This window comes from Leptosomus discolor, chromosome 5 (genome assembly GCF_034619465.1).
Source record: "Leptosomus discolor isolate bLepDis1 chromosome 5, bLepDis1.hap2, whole genome shotgun sequence".
Lineage (NCBI taxonomy): Eukaryota > Metazoa > Chordata > Aves > Leptosomiformes > Leptosomidae > Leptosomus > Leptosomus discolor.
In genome coordinates this window covers 11,050,912-11,071,316 of record NC_141395.1, presented here as the reverse complement: position 1 = coordinate 11,071,316, position 20,405 = coordinate 11,050,912, and the positions used below count along the sequence as shown (strand labels likewise).

General features: G+C 42.5%; 1 protein-coding gene across 1 annotated transcript in view; it reads right to left on the bottom strand.

Moving 5' to 3' along the window:
* Positions 1 to 20,405, bottom strand: part of OSBPL11 (oxysterol binding protein like 11) — a 42,812-nt gene extending 22,407 nt beyond the window's left edge. The window contains exons 1-5 of the mRNA XM_086464995.1: positions 20,266 to 20,405; positions 3,508 to 3,576; positions 2,311 to 2,486; positions 1,439 to 1,518; positions 227 to 409 (exon numbers count right to left, since the gene is read on the bottom strand). Coding sequence (XP_086321121.1) covers positions 227 to 409; positions 1,439 to 1,518; positions 2,311 to 2,486; positions 3,508 to 3,576; positions 20,266 to 20,405 — 648 coding nt within the window. The remainder of the gene's footprint in view (positions 1 to 226; positions 410 to 1,438; positions 1,519 to 2,310; positions 2,487 to 3,507; positions 3,577 to 20,265) is intronic.

Genomic DNA, 20,405 nt, shown 5'->3' with positions numbered 1-20,405 from the left:
TCAAAGTTCTACCTTGAGCACCAGGATATTATTGCAGAGTACAAGAGCCATAGAACACACACCACATACTTCTACAATTAGCCAAAGCAAGTTACCTATCCTCACACAGCCACACTACCACGTCATTGATAATATATCCAACTAAGAATAGCAGGTTTCTCCACAAGCCTACAAGTAATAGGACAGCTCTTTCAAAAGCTTGTAAGATAATTTAAGGCATACAAACCTCTCTAACATCTACAAGGTGATCTGGCTGCATAATAGGAACTCTTTTTCCAGTTGGCAATCTGTGATGTCCAACATTGAAAAAGGAAACTGCATTTTGACTGGGTCTTCTTTGCACACCAGGAGAGTTGGCACTTCCTTGGGATGCAAGAGAGAAGCTGCGAGATTTCAGAGGAGGGTTGTTCTAGTGAATAAATAAGCATATTGAGAAACATTCACAATTAATTCCTAATAACCAGCAAATACTCTAATTCAAAAGACACAGCAGAATAGTTTAATTCTTAATCATTTCATAGAGCAAGGACAGATAACAAAACCCTAATAACGTATTAGTAGCAACTGCTAAATAAATATGTTGCACTATCTGCTGACAGTTGCCCTGGTTTATAGTCTAATTATGAACAATCTGTGAAATGAGATTGTTCAATATGTATCACTTCTCTAACTTGAAAATCAGTCCTTGATCTCCAACAATACTAGAAACTGACTCCTAATAGATCCTGCAAGGATAGAGCTCACATTTAAGAGAACTGGATTTTATTTAAAACAGTTCATTGAACTCTCTTACAACAAAGCCAACTACAAGACATTGATCTCATAAGCAAGGTTTTATTCAGGTATCAGAATAAGCGTTACGGTAAGGAGGAGGTTCTATGAAATACACTATATTCGCAACCACCACATGGTTAGCAAATGGAAGCAACAACCCTCAGATACAGTGTTGAGGACTTGCTTCTCAAACATAAGAATTCATCCTAAACGTATCTGTGGGCTGTTGAATGGGGGTTTTTTTTGTTAAAAAAAAGGCAAAGGTAAAAAAAAAGGTAAAGCTCCCAAAATGAAGGGCTTCAATAACACTGAAGATTTGTTTCCTCATCCATTAAAAAAAAAAAAAGTGAAACCGCTGGAAAATACTGGGCTAACACTCTGATCTTTCAGCTCTACCTCCTTTTCAAACACCAGCTCACCAGTACCTGCTCAGGGAGGTCCATTCAGCTCTTCAAAGGCAAACGACCTTCATTTTGTTCCATTCCTAAAGCATATTTCTATTACAAGTCAACTATTACTCAGAAAAATGTTTCTTGACATAAGTTTCGAGCCCAACCACACACCCTTTTGTAGCATTTGTCTTAGATAACAGGATAGTTGTATATGCAACTACTCCTACCACCAGCCTAAACTATTTTTGCCCACAAAAATAGTCATACCATACCTTCCCAATAGCTTCCGTGTGATGCTGTGTGCATATCTGTAGCCTGCTAACCCAGTGCTGCCGTTCTTTAGCATCAGTAGCTAATAAAAGCAAAACAAAAGGATTATGTAAGTGAAGACATTTCAAAGTACGGGCAAAAAAGACTGCTTAATTCTTTAAAACAGTCACAAGACAAACAGTGCAAATTTTCTTTTTTAAACCTAAAACTTGTTCAGCTGACCTCTAACTAACTATAGCATTAAATCAAGTTCAATATAAATCACATGTAATTTTTCTTTCTTTCTTAATTTTATAACAAAAGTAACTTCAACAAACAATAACTCCTATTTTAACCTAACAACATGACACATTTTCTTGGAATAAGAGTAAGGTACGCTGAATTAGCAAATGACAACAAGTCTTCAAGGGAAGAAATACTAAAAGATACTAGCCCAGATTTCCATAGCCTACAGAATCAGAGAATGGGCTTCTATAACCACCACAAGGCGGCTAACAAACTGAACATTAGGAATAATGTAGTTGTCTGCAAGCATCAACACAGTACTGTTACCTAGAACGATTTAGAAAACCTAAATGGTTTAGAAAACAATTTAAGGACACTATACATGAATATTAAACCCCATGCTACACATCTGAAGTTCATGGTCTTCTGAAAGTCATCAAACCCAAAAAAGTATGGAACTATTCACAAAGAAGGATGGTTTCTAACTGAAGAGTGGGATGAAAGTTTCCCATATAATTCTCACTGCAGCAGCCTGACAAACAAGTCCTCTCACTTTGGCAGTGCAGCCAAGGCCAGCAGAGCAGCCACAGGTGGGAGCCAGGAGTGTCCTCTAGTGGAAGAATCCCCCACCCAAGAATCCAGGTCCTACCTCTTAGTTTGTACTGCTCCCCGCTGGCAGCATTGACTGTGAAGGTATGAGAGTCTTCGTCACTAGGTGAAATTACAGCACCAGCTAGCTGCAGGGTACCCCTGGGCTTTAGATGTCTAGACTGCTCATTCACAAAGTACTCCAGCAGGCCAGCATCATTGTTTAAAACAAAAAATCTGCAATAAATAAAATAAATAAATATCAGTTCATTCTTTTCCCTTTTCTTTTTGGGGGTGCGTACTGTGAGAAGTTGAGACTTTCATTACAAGTTGGCACAGATGGAGTTGGGACTTAGAGACTTGAGTCAGTACAACCCTAAATATATGAATTATGTCCCCAACAAAACTGCACAAAAATTAAGTTCTTTGCAATTTTTTTCTCAGAGACCAGGGACTGCACAACAGAACAGTGTGCCCACAGAAGAGTGTTATTGCAAGATTTTGGGAATCAAAAGAGTATCCTGAATCTCTAAGGCTTAATACATCCTTAAACTACACAAATTAAGGGTAAAACAGCACCAGATACAAAAGAGTTGAGACACAAAACTACCAAACTGAAACAATTCCAGGTTTAAAAAAAAATTAATGTGGACACTATGCTTCAACTATTCAATTGAGAGTTTAACGATAAGCGTATTGACACAGTGTGGTACGGTAAGGACTTGTCTCTCCAATATTAACTTGGTTGCACTGTGCTGCTGTAGGAACAGTGTCAAGCAGAAAGCCTGACCAGAGAGTTTCACCTGTTAAAGAAACGCAAGTTATTCCAGGGGAGACACACATCCTGGGGAACTAAAGGGAAAAGCTTGCTCGAGTCAGAATTCTCAATAAAGAAGTCTTTTTTTTTTTAAATTATGGTATTATTTGGCATAAAGCTGAAGACTCAGCAGAAAAAAACAGGTAATATTTTGAATGGAAAAGGAGAAAAAAAATAATGCTGTACATGCTTTTTACACATACAAGCATAATTATAAGCCACCAAATGAGTTAACTGCTTCATACATCCTATGCATTTTTTTTATTCATGCCTCAATACAAATATTCATCTATATGTTAATTTAATCTATATTGAGAGAAGCATAAGGTGCTTCCACAAAGTCTGCCTCATAGAAAAAGGGAAATCCAAGTACTATTAAAAACATGGTCATTTAGATGTTGCAAAGACCAACATTACTTAAAAGCACCATAAAAGACTTACCGATATTGCCAACCAGTGACGAGATTGGTGTATTTCATTAAGTAGCCACAAATATTTTCCATGTGATCACTATTAAAAAGAGAGAGAAAAGCAATTGGACAATACCAAACAAATTTTAGATCTTCCTAGCTTTTGATCATCATTATCTGTTCTCAGAAAACAAATTTTCACTTTCATTTTCAGAATGGCACTACCATTTTCATAAAGCTACCAACACTTAATGGATTTTCCAGCCTCGTTTCTAAAACCAATTTCATTTAACCCAGTTTAACCAGACTTGCTGAACTCCAAATAATTTCAAGACATAATTAGTTTCACCAATACTCGAGTTTTATTTAGCAGGCACTTCTGGACACATTTGTGCTAGTTTCAGGTAATTAAAGACTTAATATCCATGCTTCTTCTGTTTCCTGCTCCCTCTTCTAAGCAAGCTTTGTATTTTTGGACTCCTGAACAAAATTAACTTTCACTAGCTTATTAACAGACTCTTGATCATGGTCACCAACTGAAAGTGGTCCCTAGGTACTCCTACACCAGTGTGGTTTTATTTGCCTTTAATGCCCAGAAGTCTTCCTGACTACACAAACAGTCATGCTACAGATGTTCTACAGAACACCACATGCAGGTGCAGGTCACATCAAGATATTGTGAAATGTAAAACAGGAGCCGAAACATCTCCTCCGCTGGTCTGGCAGGAAAATCAGGTAGTTTCTCTTTTAAAACCTCAACTTGCAACATCCACCACCACCACCGAGAACCCATGGAGGGCATTCAGCACAGAGGCTTAATATCACTACAGGCAAAATACATTACCACTTCTGAAAATCAATTGTCCTAAATAACGCTTACAAGCCTTATGGCTACAAACCAATCATCTTAAAACCACAGCTTAAAGACCTGCTTTTTACTGTACATTCCCATAGTTCTAGAAATGACATCTCAATGCCCTCACCCCTTACAGTAGGGCATAATCCTACACCGAAGAACATACTCTTGAGAGACAATTCAGGTCCAGCATGAGAAGAAAAAAGTTCCTATTAGTACAATGAAGAATTGAAACAAGGACCCAAATATCAGACACTACTTTGTCTTTAAAATAAACTTGTATTTAAGCCATCTTATTTAGATTTTAAACTAAAATTTCTGTAGCTTGTAGTATGTTGAAGATTAAGTGAAAATTATTCAGTCTATTGGAGCAGCAGACTGCCTTCATTGTTATGAGGTCAAAGCAGCCCCATATCAGCAAAAGTGCAAAAGTGGGGGAAAACAGGACTGCTAGAGCCAAGGGATCACCTCCATTAGTGGGTTTTGACTGCAAACATAGTTGGACTAATTATTGGGGTAAGTTTCAAATAACAGCTGAAGCTGCTGTCTACCCCTCATTTACAGACAGCATCAGCATCACCAGATTAATTAGATGCCTGACAATTCAATAAATATAATGTTACACTAAGTTTCATCCTTAAGGAAGCTATTTAGCTTGACACCGATGAAGATAACCTCAGAGTAAATCACTGCCATGTGAATCAATGTCATATCATTGCCATTCAGTAGTACTATTTGAAGAAGAAATGCAAGAATGTCCATTTTGAAGAAAAACCAAGTTGCTGATTTTTAATGTTCTATTTAAAACCAAAAATATGTGTTGTAGCTCTTACTGCAGCAATCAGTATTGCAGTGATATCCTGCTATGGAGAGCAGCCAGCAATACTATCTAGGAATTTAATTTCTAATACCTCATTAAGCGGTACTACAGATAGAAAGGAGAGCAGAGGGTATTCAGGCTATCATATATTTTAAATGTACAAAAATGCCGAAGGAGACCTAACCAAACGCAGCCCCTGCAGACGCCTCTCACTGGTTATTATTGGCATACAAGGGAAGTACTGTTTAGACTTGCTCGCTGTGTTAATTTAGCTGAAAGTTATGAGATTGCAGAGTCATAAAAATGTATGAGCTTGGGTTTTAATCATCTGAAGATTGTCCCTAGTCACAGCTAATAGTTACTCAGTTTTAGTGAATGCAAGCTTCACCCTTGCTTTTCAGTTAGACATAGTACAGAGCCCTGCACACTTGGGCTAGAGCCGCTGCACTCCCCAAGTAACTAACGTGCCTAAGTTACAGGTACGTTTAACAGAACCCAAGAAAAATCAGAAAAGTAAGTTCAGACTGCAATGAATAGAGCAGGACAGTATCTATTGCCTACGGAAGCCCATTTATCTGACACGGGTAAATTAAACAATCTTCAATTACAATCACTTGACAAATTTTTTCAAGTGCGATAGATGAGATACAGATTTTATCAGTCTTTAGAAAAAGGAAAAAGTCACTGTAGAAGGGCGTGCAGCCCTTTCGGTGATGTACTTCCACACCGAATGTGCACTTGACTACATTTTGCCTTCATCTACATCCTCTTCCCTTGGATTTTCACTTTGACTAGACCCAAACTTCTCCAAATGACTCCTCTTCAATAATTCCCATCTCTAGCCTCAGCAGTCCCAAAAGTTGATGATTTAACAGAAAAATTTTGGAAATAGCCCTCCGGAGAAGTCTGAGAAGGTGACTGAGGTCAAGCAAGCCAGTCACCTCCAGCACTGTGGACACTGCTAACCTGGAAGGAGCATGTTGCAGCAAATGAATGTGAGCACAAGCACATGGCGTTAGACAAACTGACCAGCTGCGTTTCAGAATCCCTACCTTTGCACGCAGGGGGTCCCCAAAGCCCACCTCTCTCACAAAAGAGCTGTAACTCAACGTACAAGCCCAGAAGTACATTTAGCAGGTGTCTCCTATGTACAAGATCATAGAAATGTGCTAAGCACCAGCGGCCAAACCTCAGTATAGAAGAGCCCAACAAGCAGCAGCGGTGGCTGGTGCAGATGCCAAGACACACGGCAGTCAGCGGCGGGGGCGAGGGGGGATTCCTTACGGAGTAACTTCTGCAGCAGGGGAGGAATATAACATGCCGACTGCCAGGGATGAGAGACTGAGCTGTGGCTTGCTTTTTTGGGAGACCAGAGAATGTTGGAAGACCCAAAGCCTAAAGAGATTGAGCATGAACAGAGGTCCCTACTAAGTGAGCCGCCTCTTGGACAACATTGATTAAATTGGTTTACTTCTTAATTGTGTTCATGCATCTGCAACAGAACCACAAAAACTCAAAAGACCCTGACAAAGGCTGGGCAAACTTTGAGCACCCATGCAAGTAACGGATTAGCCTGCCTGAAGAGTATGAAAAGCTTAGTTGATATTTAAAACATTTCCCTTGACAGTATAAGGGCCTAGAGGCAAACGAGTATGCAAATAAACGAGTAAAAGCACAGACCTTACAGGCACTAACGATACTCTCCCAGCACAAATTCCCACACTATGTAGACCAGTTCAACACTTGAACTAAGGCTTATTTTTAAATTATTTTATACACTAAAAAAGAAATTTAAATCCAGTCTGCAAATTGCAATTCACAAAAGGTAGGTCTTTTAACGGGTACATAAACCCGTTATGGAACTACAGTTAACCTCCTAATCTCCTTCTGAGTAAGCACTAGTATTTTCCTACGAATACAGGAAAACATTCTCAGTATTATTTATGAACAACAAGGCCATGGAATTATAACTAGAGCATTTCTTCAATGATTTTAAGACTAGTGCCCCCACAGCAAGAGTTAAAATATTTGTTGTTGCTAAAGCAGTGTTGTAAGGCAGTTAACACTAAAAAAACCCCACAAATCCCCAGTAATATTTCACTAGTATGGAATTAATAGTAAAGCTCTTCAGAGCACTACAGAAAGCTTTTAAGATGGTAGACTTTGAGAACAAGAGGTTGAGGTTCAGGCACTGGCTCTGCTCACAGATAACCACAGTTTGTAAAAGATGACTAAGATCTTCCTTCAAGCCCTTACCAGCATTGTTTCTAATCAAACAACAGTAAAACCTGTTTCAAAGTCACCCATGTACTTAAGAGACTCCATACCTCCCCACACCAGGGTTTCTGACTTCTAGAAAACAGATTTCAAAAGTGAATTTGACACAAAACACTGAGCAACTTATCTCAACACTGACAGTGAGACCTGGCTGCACCGGGATCCTGCCCAACTTTAAGAATACCTTTGGATTCACACTGCTGCCTACATGCATGTACACGTACCTATGGGTACGTGTATCTTTTCACAGCCAAGATGCTGTTGTTGCTATTCAAAATGCTCACTGCAGTCTCAGATTGTCAAAGGAACAGCAACAGCTCAGCAACGATGAGTCAACAACCCCTAAAGTCCATATTTCTGTAGAAATTCACGTGTCCTTCTGTCAAAGAATGACAAAAAAAAATGTTGAAGTGTTGCAACAGACCTGTCATAGCCTTAAAGATGTAAAAAAAAAAAAAATTCATTTTAACTTTTGCTGGACTACTTTAAGTGAGGACACGGCACAAACCACAATCCAGGAAAAAATTATGCAGGAACCTGTAGTGCAACATCTGAACTCCAGCCCAGCACATTTACCACCCCCTGAAATTGGGGGGTTTTCCCCCAAAGGCTAAATACCACTTAACTTGGCTGCCCATTTATCACACTTTTTTAGTTTGTCAGTGTTGTGAGAGGGAACGAAACCGTCCCTGTAATCAAATTACTGAAGTCTATGTAAAATTACAAGTTCATACTCTTTCCAGAAAACTATCCCTCCTCAGCATCAGAGATGTTTCCAACAAGCCAAATTTCTACATAGCTAACTGCTACTAAAATACAACAGGAGTAAAACATTCACAAAGGATTATTTATTTATCCTTTTCTAGTTTTATTTGTCCTTTTCTAGTATGCCTCTTATGTTGCAGCAGCTGTCAGTGCCTTGCAGGGTGGTCTCCTGTCCTGAGAGAGGAATAACATAGTGATAGCAGGGCCACATTCCCCTGTATCCTGTTTACGTGCAGCACCCGAGTCTTGAAGGCAGATGCTGAGCAACAGCAGTCCCAGAATGACGTCCTTCAGGAGCTTCAGCCAAGACACCCAGGGTCACACCTGACAAGTGCTGGGCCAACATTTTCTCAAGAAGAAATGCCAATTCAGAAGGCCTCCCCACCCTTTTTTCATAGCCCTCACCGTGCAGACCTCCCCAAAAGCCCCACACAAACAAATCACCACCAGCAGTGGCACAAAATTACACCCATCTGGAAAGTGATTACAGAAAACTTCCAGGACTGCCCTGCTGATGATTTTGATTTTGGTGGGACCCAGCCAGCACTGCGTGGGACGCTTTGAGCAGCCAGGTCTCTGAAGACCCAACAGCTGTTTCAAGAGCAAAGACAGCAGCCAAAGGCTTCCCCACGGACTTGCGTAAGGCCTGGCTTCCAGCAGCAGCTGAGTATATGTGAATTTGCTTCCAGCAGGGGGGACGACCAGCAGCTGGAGCCCATACAGATGTTGGGGAGGGCTCCTGATGGGGACCCAGGCTCCATGGCTGCCACCATTGCCGTTATGACAGTGCCTTCAGGCTCTGCCCAAGGGAAAAGGCTCCTTTCCTCTGAGTCCCCAGCAGCACACAAAAACCTGGTGAAAGAGACTGTCTTCAGGTTAAAAGGCAGCAAAGCATAAAGAAGACGAAAGAAACCAGGATCATAACAGTGCAAGCCAATGAGTGGTTTTGACTACGTAGTTTGAAAAAACAGTAACCATTTTCACTGCATTGTGAGGGTGGCAGAGCACTGGAACAGGCTGCCCAGAGAGGTTGTGGAGTCTCTTTCTCTGGAGACATTCAAAACCTGCCTGGATGCTGTCCTGTGTAACCTGCTCTGGGTGGTCCTGCTCTGGCAAGGGGGTTGGGCTAGATGATCTTTCAAGGTCCCTTCCAACCCCTAACATCCTGTGATTCTGTGATCTCTGCCTACAGTCTTGCTGCTGGTAACAGCTTGATTTTTCCTCACTGACCACTGCAAAGTGCTTATCTACACACACCGATTCCCCTTTTTGTTACATGGAAGGGAAGGGTGGGGGAGAAGAGAAAGGAAAAAAACCAACCCTACGTCAGCAACAGAAACTTTGAACATATCTTCTGCAAACTGCAAAGGTCACTTGCTCCCAAGAAACCACCACCACATTAAGCACACTCCCGTCTCACGGCTCGTTGGTGCAAGAGCGGGTTCCTCAGTACAGCCAAAGTAAGGCAGAAGCCTCTATGCTGCTTACAGAGTGCCTACATCAATAAATTAGCTCTGCTTTTACAAACCACTTTTGGAAGAGAGAAAAAACTAACCTTGCTGTGCAATGCACCAGCATTGCCCCACAGCAAACTGTAAAGGGGCAGCAAAGCTCCTGCTCTTCAGCTCACGTGTTTGACTATTCAATTACAAGTTCAGAAACCAACAACAAGCGCAAGGAAGAAAGGTCCAACAATATGACAATAACATTGACTGTAGACCCTGGGGATGCTTCAGAATACCACTTGGCCGCAAGCACGCTAGCAACACACGCATCCTCATCAGATGTAAAACCTTCTCTTCACATCTGCTCCTGTGAACCCTTGAGAGCGCAGACATGCATTGGAAGAGAAGAGCAGGCTTGCCACAAAGGAAGGGTGCAGCAGAGCCGAAACGAGCTGTCAGCTGTCCGTGAGCCCAGCATGACTCAGCCCAGGCTTCCGATCCCGAGGCGAGGGGCTCTCCCACCGCCCAGCTCCCCCAGTCCCCTGCTAGCAACATGGCAGTTGAGTTTGCACCTGAAGTTTCTACCAATACTAGTTCTCAAGGGGGATGATAAATCAAGGTCATAGGTGTTTTAAACCATCCTAACTAAACTCGCATTTGATGTTCCTCTTTTGTGCATTAATGCCACAGGTCGATTACACACAAAGGAAACGGTATTGTAACGCTTTTGCAGGGTGGTAACAGAAAAAAAGGAAAGACATAATATTTAATTAATAGGTAGCAAAATACTACTCTCACTGGACCACTGTAAGGCTGACTTTTATTTAATCACTTTATCATTTAGAGAACTCTTCAGCTCTCAAAATACATCTGCCTGGAAAAAAACTGCAGCAAGTTTCAGCTAAGCAATTTCTCAACACCTCAAGTCAGCAAGAACTCCACTCACGTACAATTTATTTGTGGATTTACGTCAGCGTAACACAACTGAAGCTGGACCCGAGAGTCAGTAGCCAACCCTGCAGATTTTTCTGCAACGCAAACTGAAGCTATCGCTGGAAAAATAACTGCAGATCTAGCCAACAAAATTTTAAAGCTGGACCATACAAAAACCAGGCACCTCAAAATACCTGAACCCTCCTCTTGATACCTCTGGAGAAGAATTGTTGCCTGCAACTTTGCTATCATTTAAGTTACCAGTTTGCATTAGCACACCATAATGCACAGTTTCACATATTATTGTCACCAAAACCCGAAAGTTTCCTTTGAAGTCTAGTTTCAGAAAACTCAAGCAGTCAAATTGAAGCTACTCTGCTCAGCAGACAGTACTGGCACAACACAAGCAAGGCAAACGCACTGATGGATGAGTAGCTTTGCTATTTTGGACTATCTGCTACCTGCAACACCTCAGAAAGCAGCGGACTCTGGTAAGCCCTATTCACAGAAACTGGTGGAGCAAACCTCTGCATCATTTAGTTCCTCTAAGCACATCCAACATGGATTAGCTTACCATACATTCCATCCCAAGGCATTTTGGTCTGCTTGTAGTCTAGTCGCTCTTATCATACCAGAAATACAAAGACCTGCCCTTCCAGTTTTAAGATGCATTTGTGATTATGACTTTAAAAAGATTATATTGACAATTACACATTGCCATACTGGACTCTGCAGCAATAAAACACTGGCTTTTAAATGGAAGGTAAATACACTGACCAGCTACTCTAGAGGAGCCTCTTGCCTTTTTATTTATTTTTGAACCATTTTTGAGACATTTCAGATTAAATACAGAGGATAAAAATCATTACCACTTTCCAAGCAAGCAAGAACACACATAATTGACTATGCTGTCTAAATATTTAGAAAGACCATAGGCCTGGAGTACAATACAGGCAAAAACGGTGTGGACCACCAGAGTCAAGAAGCAATGGCCAACAGTTTGAAGTCTAACTAGAAAAGCGTCACAAGTTGTGCGTTTCAGGGGTCAATACCACTAAATGCCTCCAAGCTGGCCGATGGACCCGCACGTACTCTCTGCAACCTCTCAGGTGAGGCCAGACCCCAGGGAGCAGTCAGGATGCAGTAGGGCGGGCTGCCTTTCTGGGGGATCCTGGCTGTCCAGAAGAACACGCTGAATTAGATCACCTGAACTTTGACAAAAGCAATGCAAAGCCTTGCACCTGGGACAGGCTAACCCACGGAGCAGTGCAAGCTAGGGATGTCAGCCAAGACAAGAAAAGGCTGAGGCACCTGGGTCTGTTCAGCCCCCTTCAGAAGCAGGGAAGGCTTAATGGGGATCTCACTGCTCTCTCCCCTACTTATGGAGAAGATGGAGACAGACTCTTTACAGAGATGCACAGCAGGAGGGTAAGTGGTCCCAAATTGTAGCAAAAAAAGTTTCCTTGTCTGACACAAGGAAAAATTCTTCACAATGAGTCTGGGTACGCCCTAGGCCAGGAGCCCAGAGAGGCTGTGGCATCTCCATCCTTGGAGACATCCAAAACTCAACCAGTGGCCCTGAACAACCTCTTCTAACCTTGAAGCTGGTCCTGCTTTGAGCAGAAGGATGGACTAGAGATTTCCCAGAGGTCCCTCCCAACCCAAATTATTCTATAATTCTTGGATACAGAGAAATTAAACAAAAATATTCCTACATTAAAACCAAGGCATAAGGTACTCAGAAGGCTTAAACTCTAATTAAGAAAACACATGTGTTAACCACCCATGATTATGACAATACATAAAAAGAGCAGAACTACTTTCTTGTTCAGTGCTTTAAGTGGGCAGTGATTCCCAGACAAGGAATTACTCAAAACTGCTCCTTTTCATTGTGCAATGAGCATCAGGTATTATTCATTTGGCACTCGTGTGCTAATAAAGAATTTCCTTATGGTTTTTCTTTTCTTGAGCTTGTCATCGACATTTATGAAGTGATGTACCGAACAATAAAAGCATGAGGACCTCATCATTGTATTTTATATATAGGGAACTGAGGCGCAATGAATTTTCAGCCTCTCCAATTTTGAGATAGTTGTGGCCCCATTTTTATTTTATTCATACATTCAAATCCCAGCTTCTGCTGATTTCAGCTGCAGCTATGACCCTGCGAAAGTTTTGCAAAATCAGAGCCGACTGTTCTAAACTAGGCCTCTGAGAAAAAGAGGAACACACAGTTAGTGATTACAGGGGAAAACAATATAACTATTACCAAGGAGGCAGTCGGAGCCAGGGTCAGAAACCAGCTCCTTAATATAGCACCCTGCAGTTCTGCCTAGCAGATCTCACACTTTCTGTTACATCTCCACTGCAACGAATGAAACCAACTTCCCAAGGCAAACTGGGCTCTTCAGGAAACTGATCTGTCAATGCCTAAATGCTAATCAGGATTTTAAAGATTCCCAGCCTCACCGAAAACTCAAGAATTCACACCTGGAAGGAAAACTCAAAAAAGCATACCCGCAGCAAAAAGCCTTCCCTTGAAAAAAGCGGGCTGTCAAATACAAGATTCTCAGCTCAACACACACGAAGAAACAGCATTTTGCTACCCCACCTCAGCCTGCTCTCCTCTCCCATTTCAGCGTTAGACACACAGTACGGAAAATCTGAAATGGTCCAAGCTTTGCAAGCAGCCTAAAAAGAAAGTTGTCCAGCAGCATTACCAGCAGGCAGTGATCCCCTACAAGCAGAATTCATCAGCGCTGGCAGGTGATCAGAGTGCATGTCAAGGCAGCGTCCCTAAGTAAACAGAGGTCTTCGCACACATGCCTTAATTTTCATGGTATGAGGAGCACAGCACAAGAACCTGTCGAAGACAACCTAACAGCAGCAGCTGCTTCTCTATTAAGCAATGTGATTAGGTCAGCCACATGGAGTTTGTTTTCCATCTTCTCTCTGGGGAGAGAATGCGTGTGGCAGAGCAGAATGTTAATGTTGTAGGCAAGTTTAATTAACTTGCTGATACATCATTACATTAGAAAAGGTGCCGTTGAAAAAGAACCTTGGCACTTAGTAAAGGATAGACATTTGTAACGGCCATTAACTCCTGCAGAAATCTATTCCATGAAAAGCACAGACTATTTGCTATTTAGAAGCTATTCAAGAAGTTTGTGCTTCTTCAGTTTAGCTTGAACTCTAAATAAATATCCCATTATTAACACAAATACCCTGTGATGCCAGAACCAACTCCCACATTTGTCACCCCTGCCCCAGCGAACTTTACAGCCTGCCTGTTTGACACGGGGATGCTCTGAGATGCAAGAGAGGGACAGGGCTCCTGATAGCCACTCACTGAGGAGCCACAGGGCTGGAGAAGGGAACCCAGACCTTGCTGGCCTGGTTCAGGAATTGAGTTCAGGTTCCCTACTAGCACATCAGCCATCACGAAGCTCCTGTTTAAATTCCCCAAACCTGTTTCTCCAACTCTATCCACTCATTACCCATCACACAGACATTTACTTCTCTTCTAACAACACATCTGAGCACCCATTTGCTCCAACCCCATTCTCCCAGGTCATAAATACATGTGTGAGCATGAATGGCTCGCCTGCCTTTTGAGAAGTGCTTGGGGCTTCAGCAGCTGGTAAAATCAGCTTGGTAAACATTTTAATGACACAGGATGGATCCTGAGGTGGATATAACCAGATGACCATTTTTAATACAGGCTTCTTGTCAATTCTAATGAGCAAATTACGTGAAGTGCAGCATTTCTAAATTACTGTTATGAATAAGGTATACTCTTTAAGCAGTCAAATGAGGATAAAGAAATTCAGGCACCAGGTTTTTCAGCCAGTTCCCTACAGCATATCAAACAAATGTGACAGCCGTCCTAATCTGATCTTTAATGCTAAAAAGGAATACAACACTCAAAATCGCAGAAATAAATTCTGAATTTCACAGCAATCAGTCAAGAAACTCTTCTTTTTAGCACCCAGCCCGTCACACCTCAAAAGGCCAGCAACAAGGCAGAATGCGAGCAGCCAGGCTCACGCAGCGATGAGGTATCTCCACAGACCACCAGAAACAGAAGCAAGGAAGATCAGGGCTCACCTTGACGCAAGCTTGACATCAGAGCCACCAGCCAACCCGAAAGCTGCCAGCAGAAGTGTAACGGCAGGGGTAGCAGAAACCCCATCCCCACTGGTGGCCGGCGCCTCGAAATCACACTGCCAGCAGGTTCTTCGGGCAGTGGGTGGGCTGTAAGAGCAGGGGAAAGCTGGGGCAGGAGCAGCTCTTGCCAGACCTCCCAGGTGACACCACAAAACTGCAGCCCCTCTTTCCCTCTGTGGTTGTGCACAGCAAGGAAGGGGTTTACAGTTATCGATTACCGCAAATATACCAAAATCACATGTAGGATCCCAAAGAATTTTGTTTTAAGCAGAGTAGAAAGAAAACCCAGAACAAGGGAGATGGGTAATAAAAATGATGTACTAGGAGTACCAGCATTAGAGAGAACCGTCCTAGGATGACACTAACATTTACAAGAAGGTTTAAGAGGTTTCTTTTCTTCTACTTCCCTAGCGATAGGGACTTTAACTTAAATTCTGGCCTGCTCTCAGGAGTCCAGAGTTAATTAGGTCAGCTAACACACTCTGCTGCAGCCTAGGCAAGAATTCAATGCTTACAGTAATATTACAGTAAGAAATGTTTAGGGACAAGAATGGAGGACCAGCAAGGGAGAAGTTTGCAACATGAAGCATCGTTGAACACTGTGCTGCCATTATCTCCTATTATCTGTTTCTACCAAGCTGGTTTCAGCTTTAAAGGCCAAAACAGATGAAATTTATCCTCCTAAAATCAAACATTCTTGGAACATGACTAGAAATGCATAGAAACTAGAAAAATTCTATATGTTTTCTTGCAACTAAGACATCAATAAAAACAATTCTTATCAACATTCACTCAAGAAGATCATATCAATTTCAAGACACTTCCCTTTATCACTACTAATTAGATCATTTTCGCAAGATAGCATGAATAAACATCATAAACACTTCCACTGTCTAGCTCAGTCTCACACGTTCTGCTTCCACGTGTGTGAAGTGCAAAGGATCATCAGTCACCCTGCAAGTTAACTGGGCTCAAACTCAGAAATAAGTGTTTCCTTTAAAACACATTTCCTATGGGATCACCTTATGAAGAAGGGTTCATGACCATCTCGAAGTGCAGAATTAAAATATGTTCATCTGTTTCAGCTGCCACTTCTGTTACATTATCCCATGCTGACCTGCTCAAACACAGGAGACTGGATTAAGGTCAGTAATCGTTTACTCCCTTTTTTCAGTGATTATGAAGAGTGCTTGCACAGTGTCAACTGCAAAATAAGCAAAGCCCTTAAAAGAAGACTGGCAACCATTTCACTTGCTTTAAGTGTGTTATCCTTTTGCACTTGACACAAAAATATTACAATGTTACTCTTTTTTGCCAAAACCCTGTCTCTGCTATTTGGCTGCGTTTCTGTTTGCTTACTCTCAGCCTCTCTTACTCCAGACCAAAGCCCCATGGAGTAATTCTGCAAGAAAATCTGCCTTAAGTTGAGAATCTAATGACAAGCAGAAGAGGAACCTTCTTACCTGCCACTGTCACCCCTGGGGGGGGGGGGGGGAGGGGGGGAAAAAAAAAAAAAAAAAAAAGAAGTAGTATTAGACTAGCAAATTGATTCCTTTTCTCAGACAATACTTTCATCCAAAAGTTTTTCTGTACTAATTCACAACTGCAGCACTTAAGTAAACTTTCAGGAACAGCTGACCAAAGTTAACCTGCTTCCTTAAAAAAAAAAAAAAAAAGGAGCGAAAGACACATAATGTGTCGCATTTTATAAATACATATTGCTAAATCCATAGTGAGCAGATGCTAAAACCGTTTCAGAAACAAGGAACAAAGGCAGTTATCTACAAAAATACATGCAGAACTGAAAACGAAATAGGTTTTGAAATATAACTTGTAAGCTTAAAAATCAGCAATCACTGGAGAAATTCATGAACATGTTGCATGAATTTCTACTGGCAAGGGAAGAAAATGCTGGGAATCCTTTTAATAGCAGTTGAATTCATGCATTCAAGAGCAGAAACACTAAGAAAAACCTAAGAGGGTGGCACATTAGCACATCTCCAACTGGGAGAGACAGTCTTGTTTCTCTAGTCGACCACAGTGCTTTGAACTTTTAAGTTTTGTAGATAAATGATAACCAGCTATTGCAATTCATTTCTCTCAAAATTATCTGAAAGCCCCTCCAGCTAGGTTGAAATGACTTGGTTTACTTCTCTGGCACACATTGTGATCAGCTCTCTATTTAGTTTATAGATTCTGCTTTCTGGTTGTGACATTTTTTGTTATTTGAATGACTATGATTCACTTGTTGTGGAAGCACCTACCCAAGCTGTCTCCTTTCTCTCGCTGCTTTGAAATTACTCTGTTCATTTAACTAGAACAAGGCAAAAAATAATGAAGACGGTCAAGAGTAAAAGCAGAATTGTTGAAGGCAAGTAATTATTTATATGGACAATGCTACACTTCATCACTGCTGAAAATAAAGAAGCTGTTTAGGAAACGTTACAATCTTAAATTACTTTTCAAGTAACTTTTAATAATTTGAAGTTATTCAGACGGCTCACCTCATGGTAACCGTTTCTCTAAATGAAAACAGGGATGAAGAGTTTAGCGGGCAGCACAGCCTCCCAGGCTCTCTTTAGCTACTTAATTGCAACTAACATTAGCCCTCTTCCCAGCCCCAGTCAGGAAAATGCAGCTGGGAGCTGGTTGCACTCAGACGCACTCTAACCTTGATGATATATTCATAAGTAAACAAGATCATTTCCTGTCAGATGTCTAGGTGAGCAGTTTCTCAAGAACTCTCAACTTCTATTAAGTCAAAAAAAAAAAAAAGGTACCTTCCTGTCCTCTAAAGAAACTGAGCCGTTACAAACTTCAAAGGAGGCACTGCCGTACTGGCTGCCCAAACTCACTGTACACAGGCTACAAGCAGGAAGTCTGCAAAGAGATTCAGCTGTATCTCTGCATCATCTGAAGTGCCTGGAAGCCTCTGGTTGTCTCTTCTTCACTATGATAAATGTTTCATCTAACTATCACAGCTATTTTAAAATCTCCCTACAATTCCCTTACAAAAATATAAAGTGAGACTTTCTGGTTCATTTTTTATTGTCCAGACATGCACTTTACCCCAAGGATGTGTAACTTTCCATCTCTGAGAGACTCGGTTTTCATTATTTCAGGTTCCACCAGTGCTGGAGATGCATTTTTTCCCATACCCACCATTTCCCATTTGGAGCACTAACATATCAAGTACCTGTTGTCCCATTTGTCTGACAACTATGCTACAGCTGTTTTGACGAGATGCTTCACCAAATACAGAGCTATACTTCTGCAGCAGGCACAGTCTATGCTGAATAAGTACTTCAGGACCCTACTTCTGCCAAGCTGTGTGACCACACATTGCTCACACTCTGTGCTATAAAAGTTAAAGATCAAACGTCAACTAGAAGCTCCCAGCAAATCTGTTTCTAAACCCCATATTTTAGACATCAATTTATTATTATTTTGTCAGATACATTTCAGAATAGAGGTAATCCACAAAGTGAAAACTAAGCTATAGTATCCCATCCAGGAGAACTTCCTAGGGAGGCAGGGGGGAAAGGTGATATTTTGTGGGTAATTAGATATAGAGACAAACACGGGAGTAAATAATTGATTCCCAACAGAGCAGAGATTAATAGTGAGGTACTTGAAGTGTCCACAATAATACAATTAGTACATTAAACTTGTCCAAATGATCTAGAAAGGAAAAAAAAAAAAACCCTGCACTCAAGTATTAGAGCAAATTAAACCAGATATTGATAGCTGCAATGAATAGCATGGACAGTTTCACTTACAGCTGTCAAGCCACCAAACTGGCTATTGCTCAGAGTCAGTTCAACTGTTGCCTTACAAGCCACAGCACTGAAAGAAGGAACAAAACACTTAGGTGGATAATTTTAAAAAGTGGAATTTCACTGCATAGCACTGACCCGTGACCACCATCTCAAACATGCTGTAGCAAACAGGGGTTCAGGCAAATCAGGTACCTCATCCCTTCCCCTGCCTTCACTTCCACATGAAAACATAAAATACTTCCATTTTGATTGCATAAACTAACTCCTGTGTTTCACATGTGAAACACATAGACAGTAAGTGCTTGTTCCCAGTAATAGGTATTTTAATTAGAAAGTTCAGAGTCATAATTGAATCCAGAGTTTAAAATTAAAAAAAAAGTACAAGTGACTGGAGACAGTGGATAGGACAACCAACACCTGAATCTGACAAGAAGCTTTCCCTATTTAACAGCCAGAAATATCAGCGCGAAGTCACCACTTTTGTTTCTGGCACTAGTCACCAGAAAAGGAAATTACTCATGACCCAGATTCTCAGTGATGACCGAGCCGTTCGCTCCCTAACTGGGAGCTCCCTAATCATCAGGGACTCGGTGCCTGCCAGCCTGGGCCTGAGTGCTCGTTTGTCTAAGCCATCTGATGGCCCTCCATCCCGCGCAGCGCACACAGATGTACCACGCTCTGGTTTTGCCGTCTCCACACACAGGGAACAGAAAGCCAGTCCATCTGGGCTGGCAGATGACAGCTTCGGAGAGTCTCTATTTGAAGGAGAAGTGTGCAAACTTCACATAACAGCAATATTTTCAACAGCAACATGGCAGAACTCCAGTCAAGGATGAGACCTAAAAGCAGAGATTCAGAAACCCCTCAAGAGATGCCTTGGAGAGCCCGCTATCAGTGTCTGAGGGGAAACCCTTTCAACCAGAAAGCACATCACAAAAAAGTACATGAAATCCCCCAAATCCCTCAAACGCACAGGCACGTCATTCAAAGGAAGCATTTTAGTCTGAATCCATTTCAAACTAATGTCGCATGCTCGGCTTCTCCCACTTTCTCCGCTCTCTTCTGCTGTATTTGCTGGACCTGAGTAATTACCCCAATCAATGTTAAGCACAGACATTCTTAAAATAAGTCAGATAAGACTGAAACTCTGTGCATACTCCAAGTTTCGATACCAGCGACAAACAGAAAGCATCAATAAAAAGACTGCCATTAAGCTCTTAAAGAAGACACGCCGAGTAAAATTCGGCACAAAGTTTCTCTTTCTGGAAAGGCTGGAAAGCGGCGGAGCGCCTTCAGCAACTTCAAACCGGTCTCCACATTCTGCGAGCGAAAAAATAAGAAGCGAAAAGAGGGAGCAAAGGCACAGCCTCCGGCAGCATCTGCAGCCCGGGCGTGGGGCTTTGTGTCAGTACAGAGGCACCCGAACACCGGAGCCGGCTGACAACCGGCCGGTGTGCCGCCCCGAACGGGCACTAAACTGGACGGAGAGCAATCGGCCGGGTCCGGCCCGGGCCCGGAGGGGGTGCCCGTGTCCCACTCCGCGGCGGGTCTGCCTGCCGAGGGTGCCTAAAGCCGGGGCAGCCGCGCCCACCACCCACGCTCAGGGGCAGACGTGGAGCGGGCAGCCCCGCCAAGGGGGGAACGGGCGTTTCCAGCGCCCCACGCCGGGCTCCGCAGCACCGCCGGCTCCCGGGTCCGCAGCCCCTCACCTCACCCCGCCGCCCCCGACCCGGCCCGCCGCGCCCACCTGTACTGCCAGCCCTTGGCGCCGCGGCCGCCGCCGCCGCCGCCGCTCTTGCTGCCGCTCTGTCCCGCCGCCGGCGGCTGCTCCGGTTTGCCCTCGCCCTCCGGCCCCCTCATGGCCGCCGCGGGGTCCGCGCACTGCAT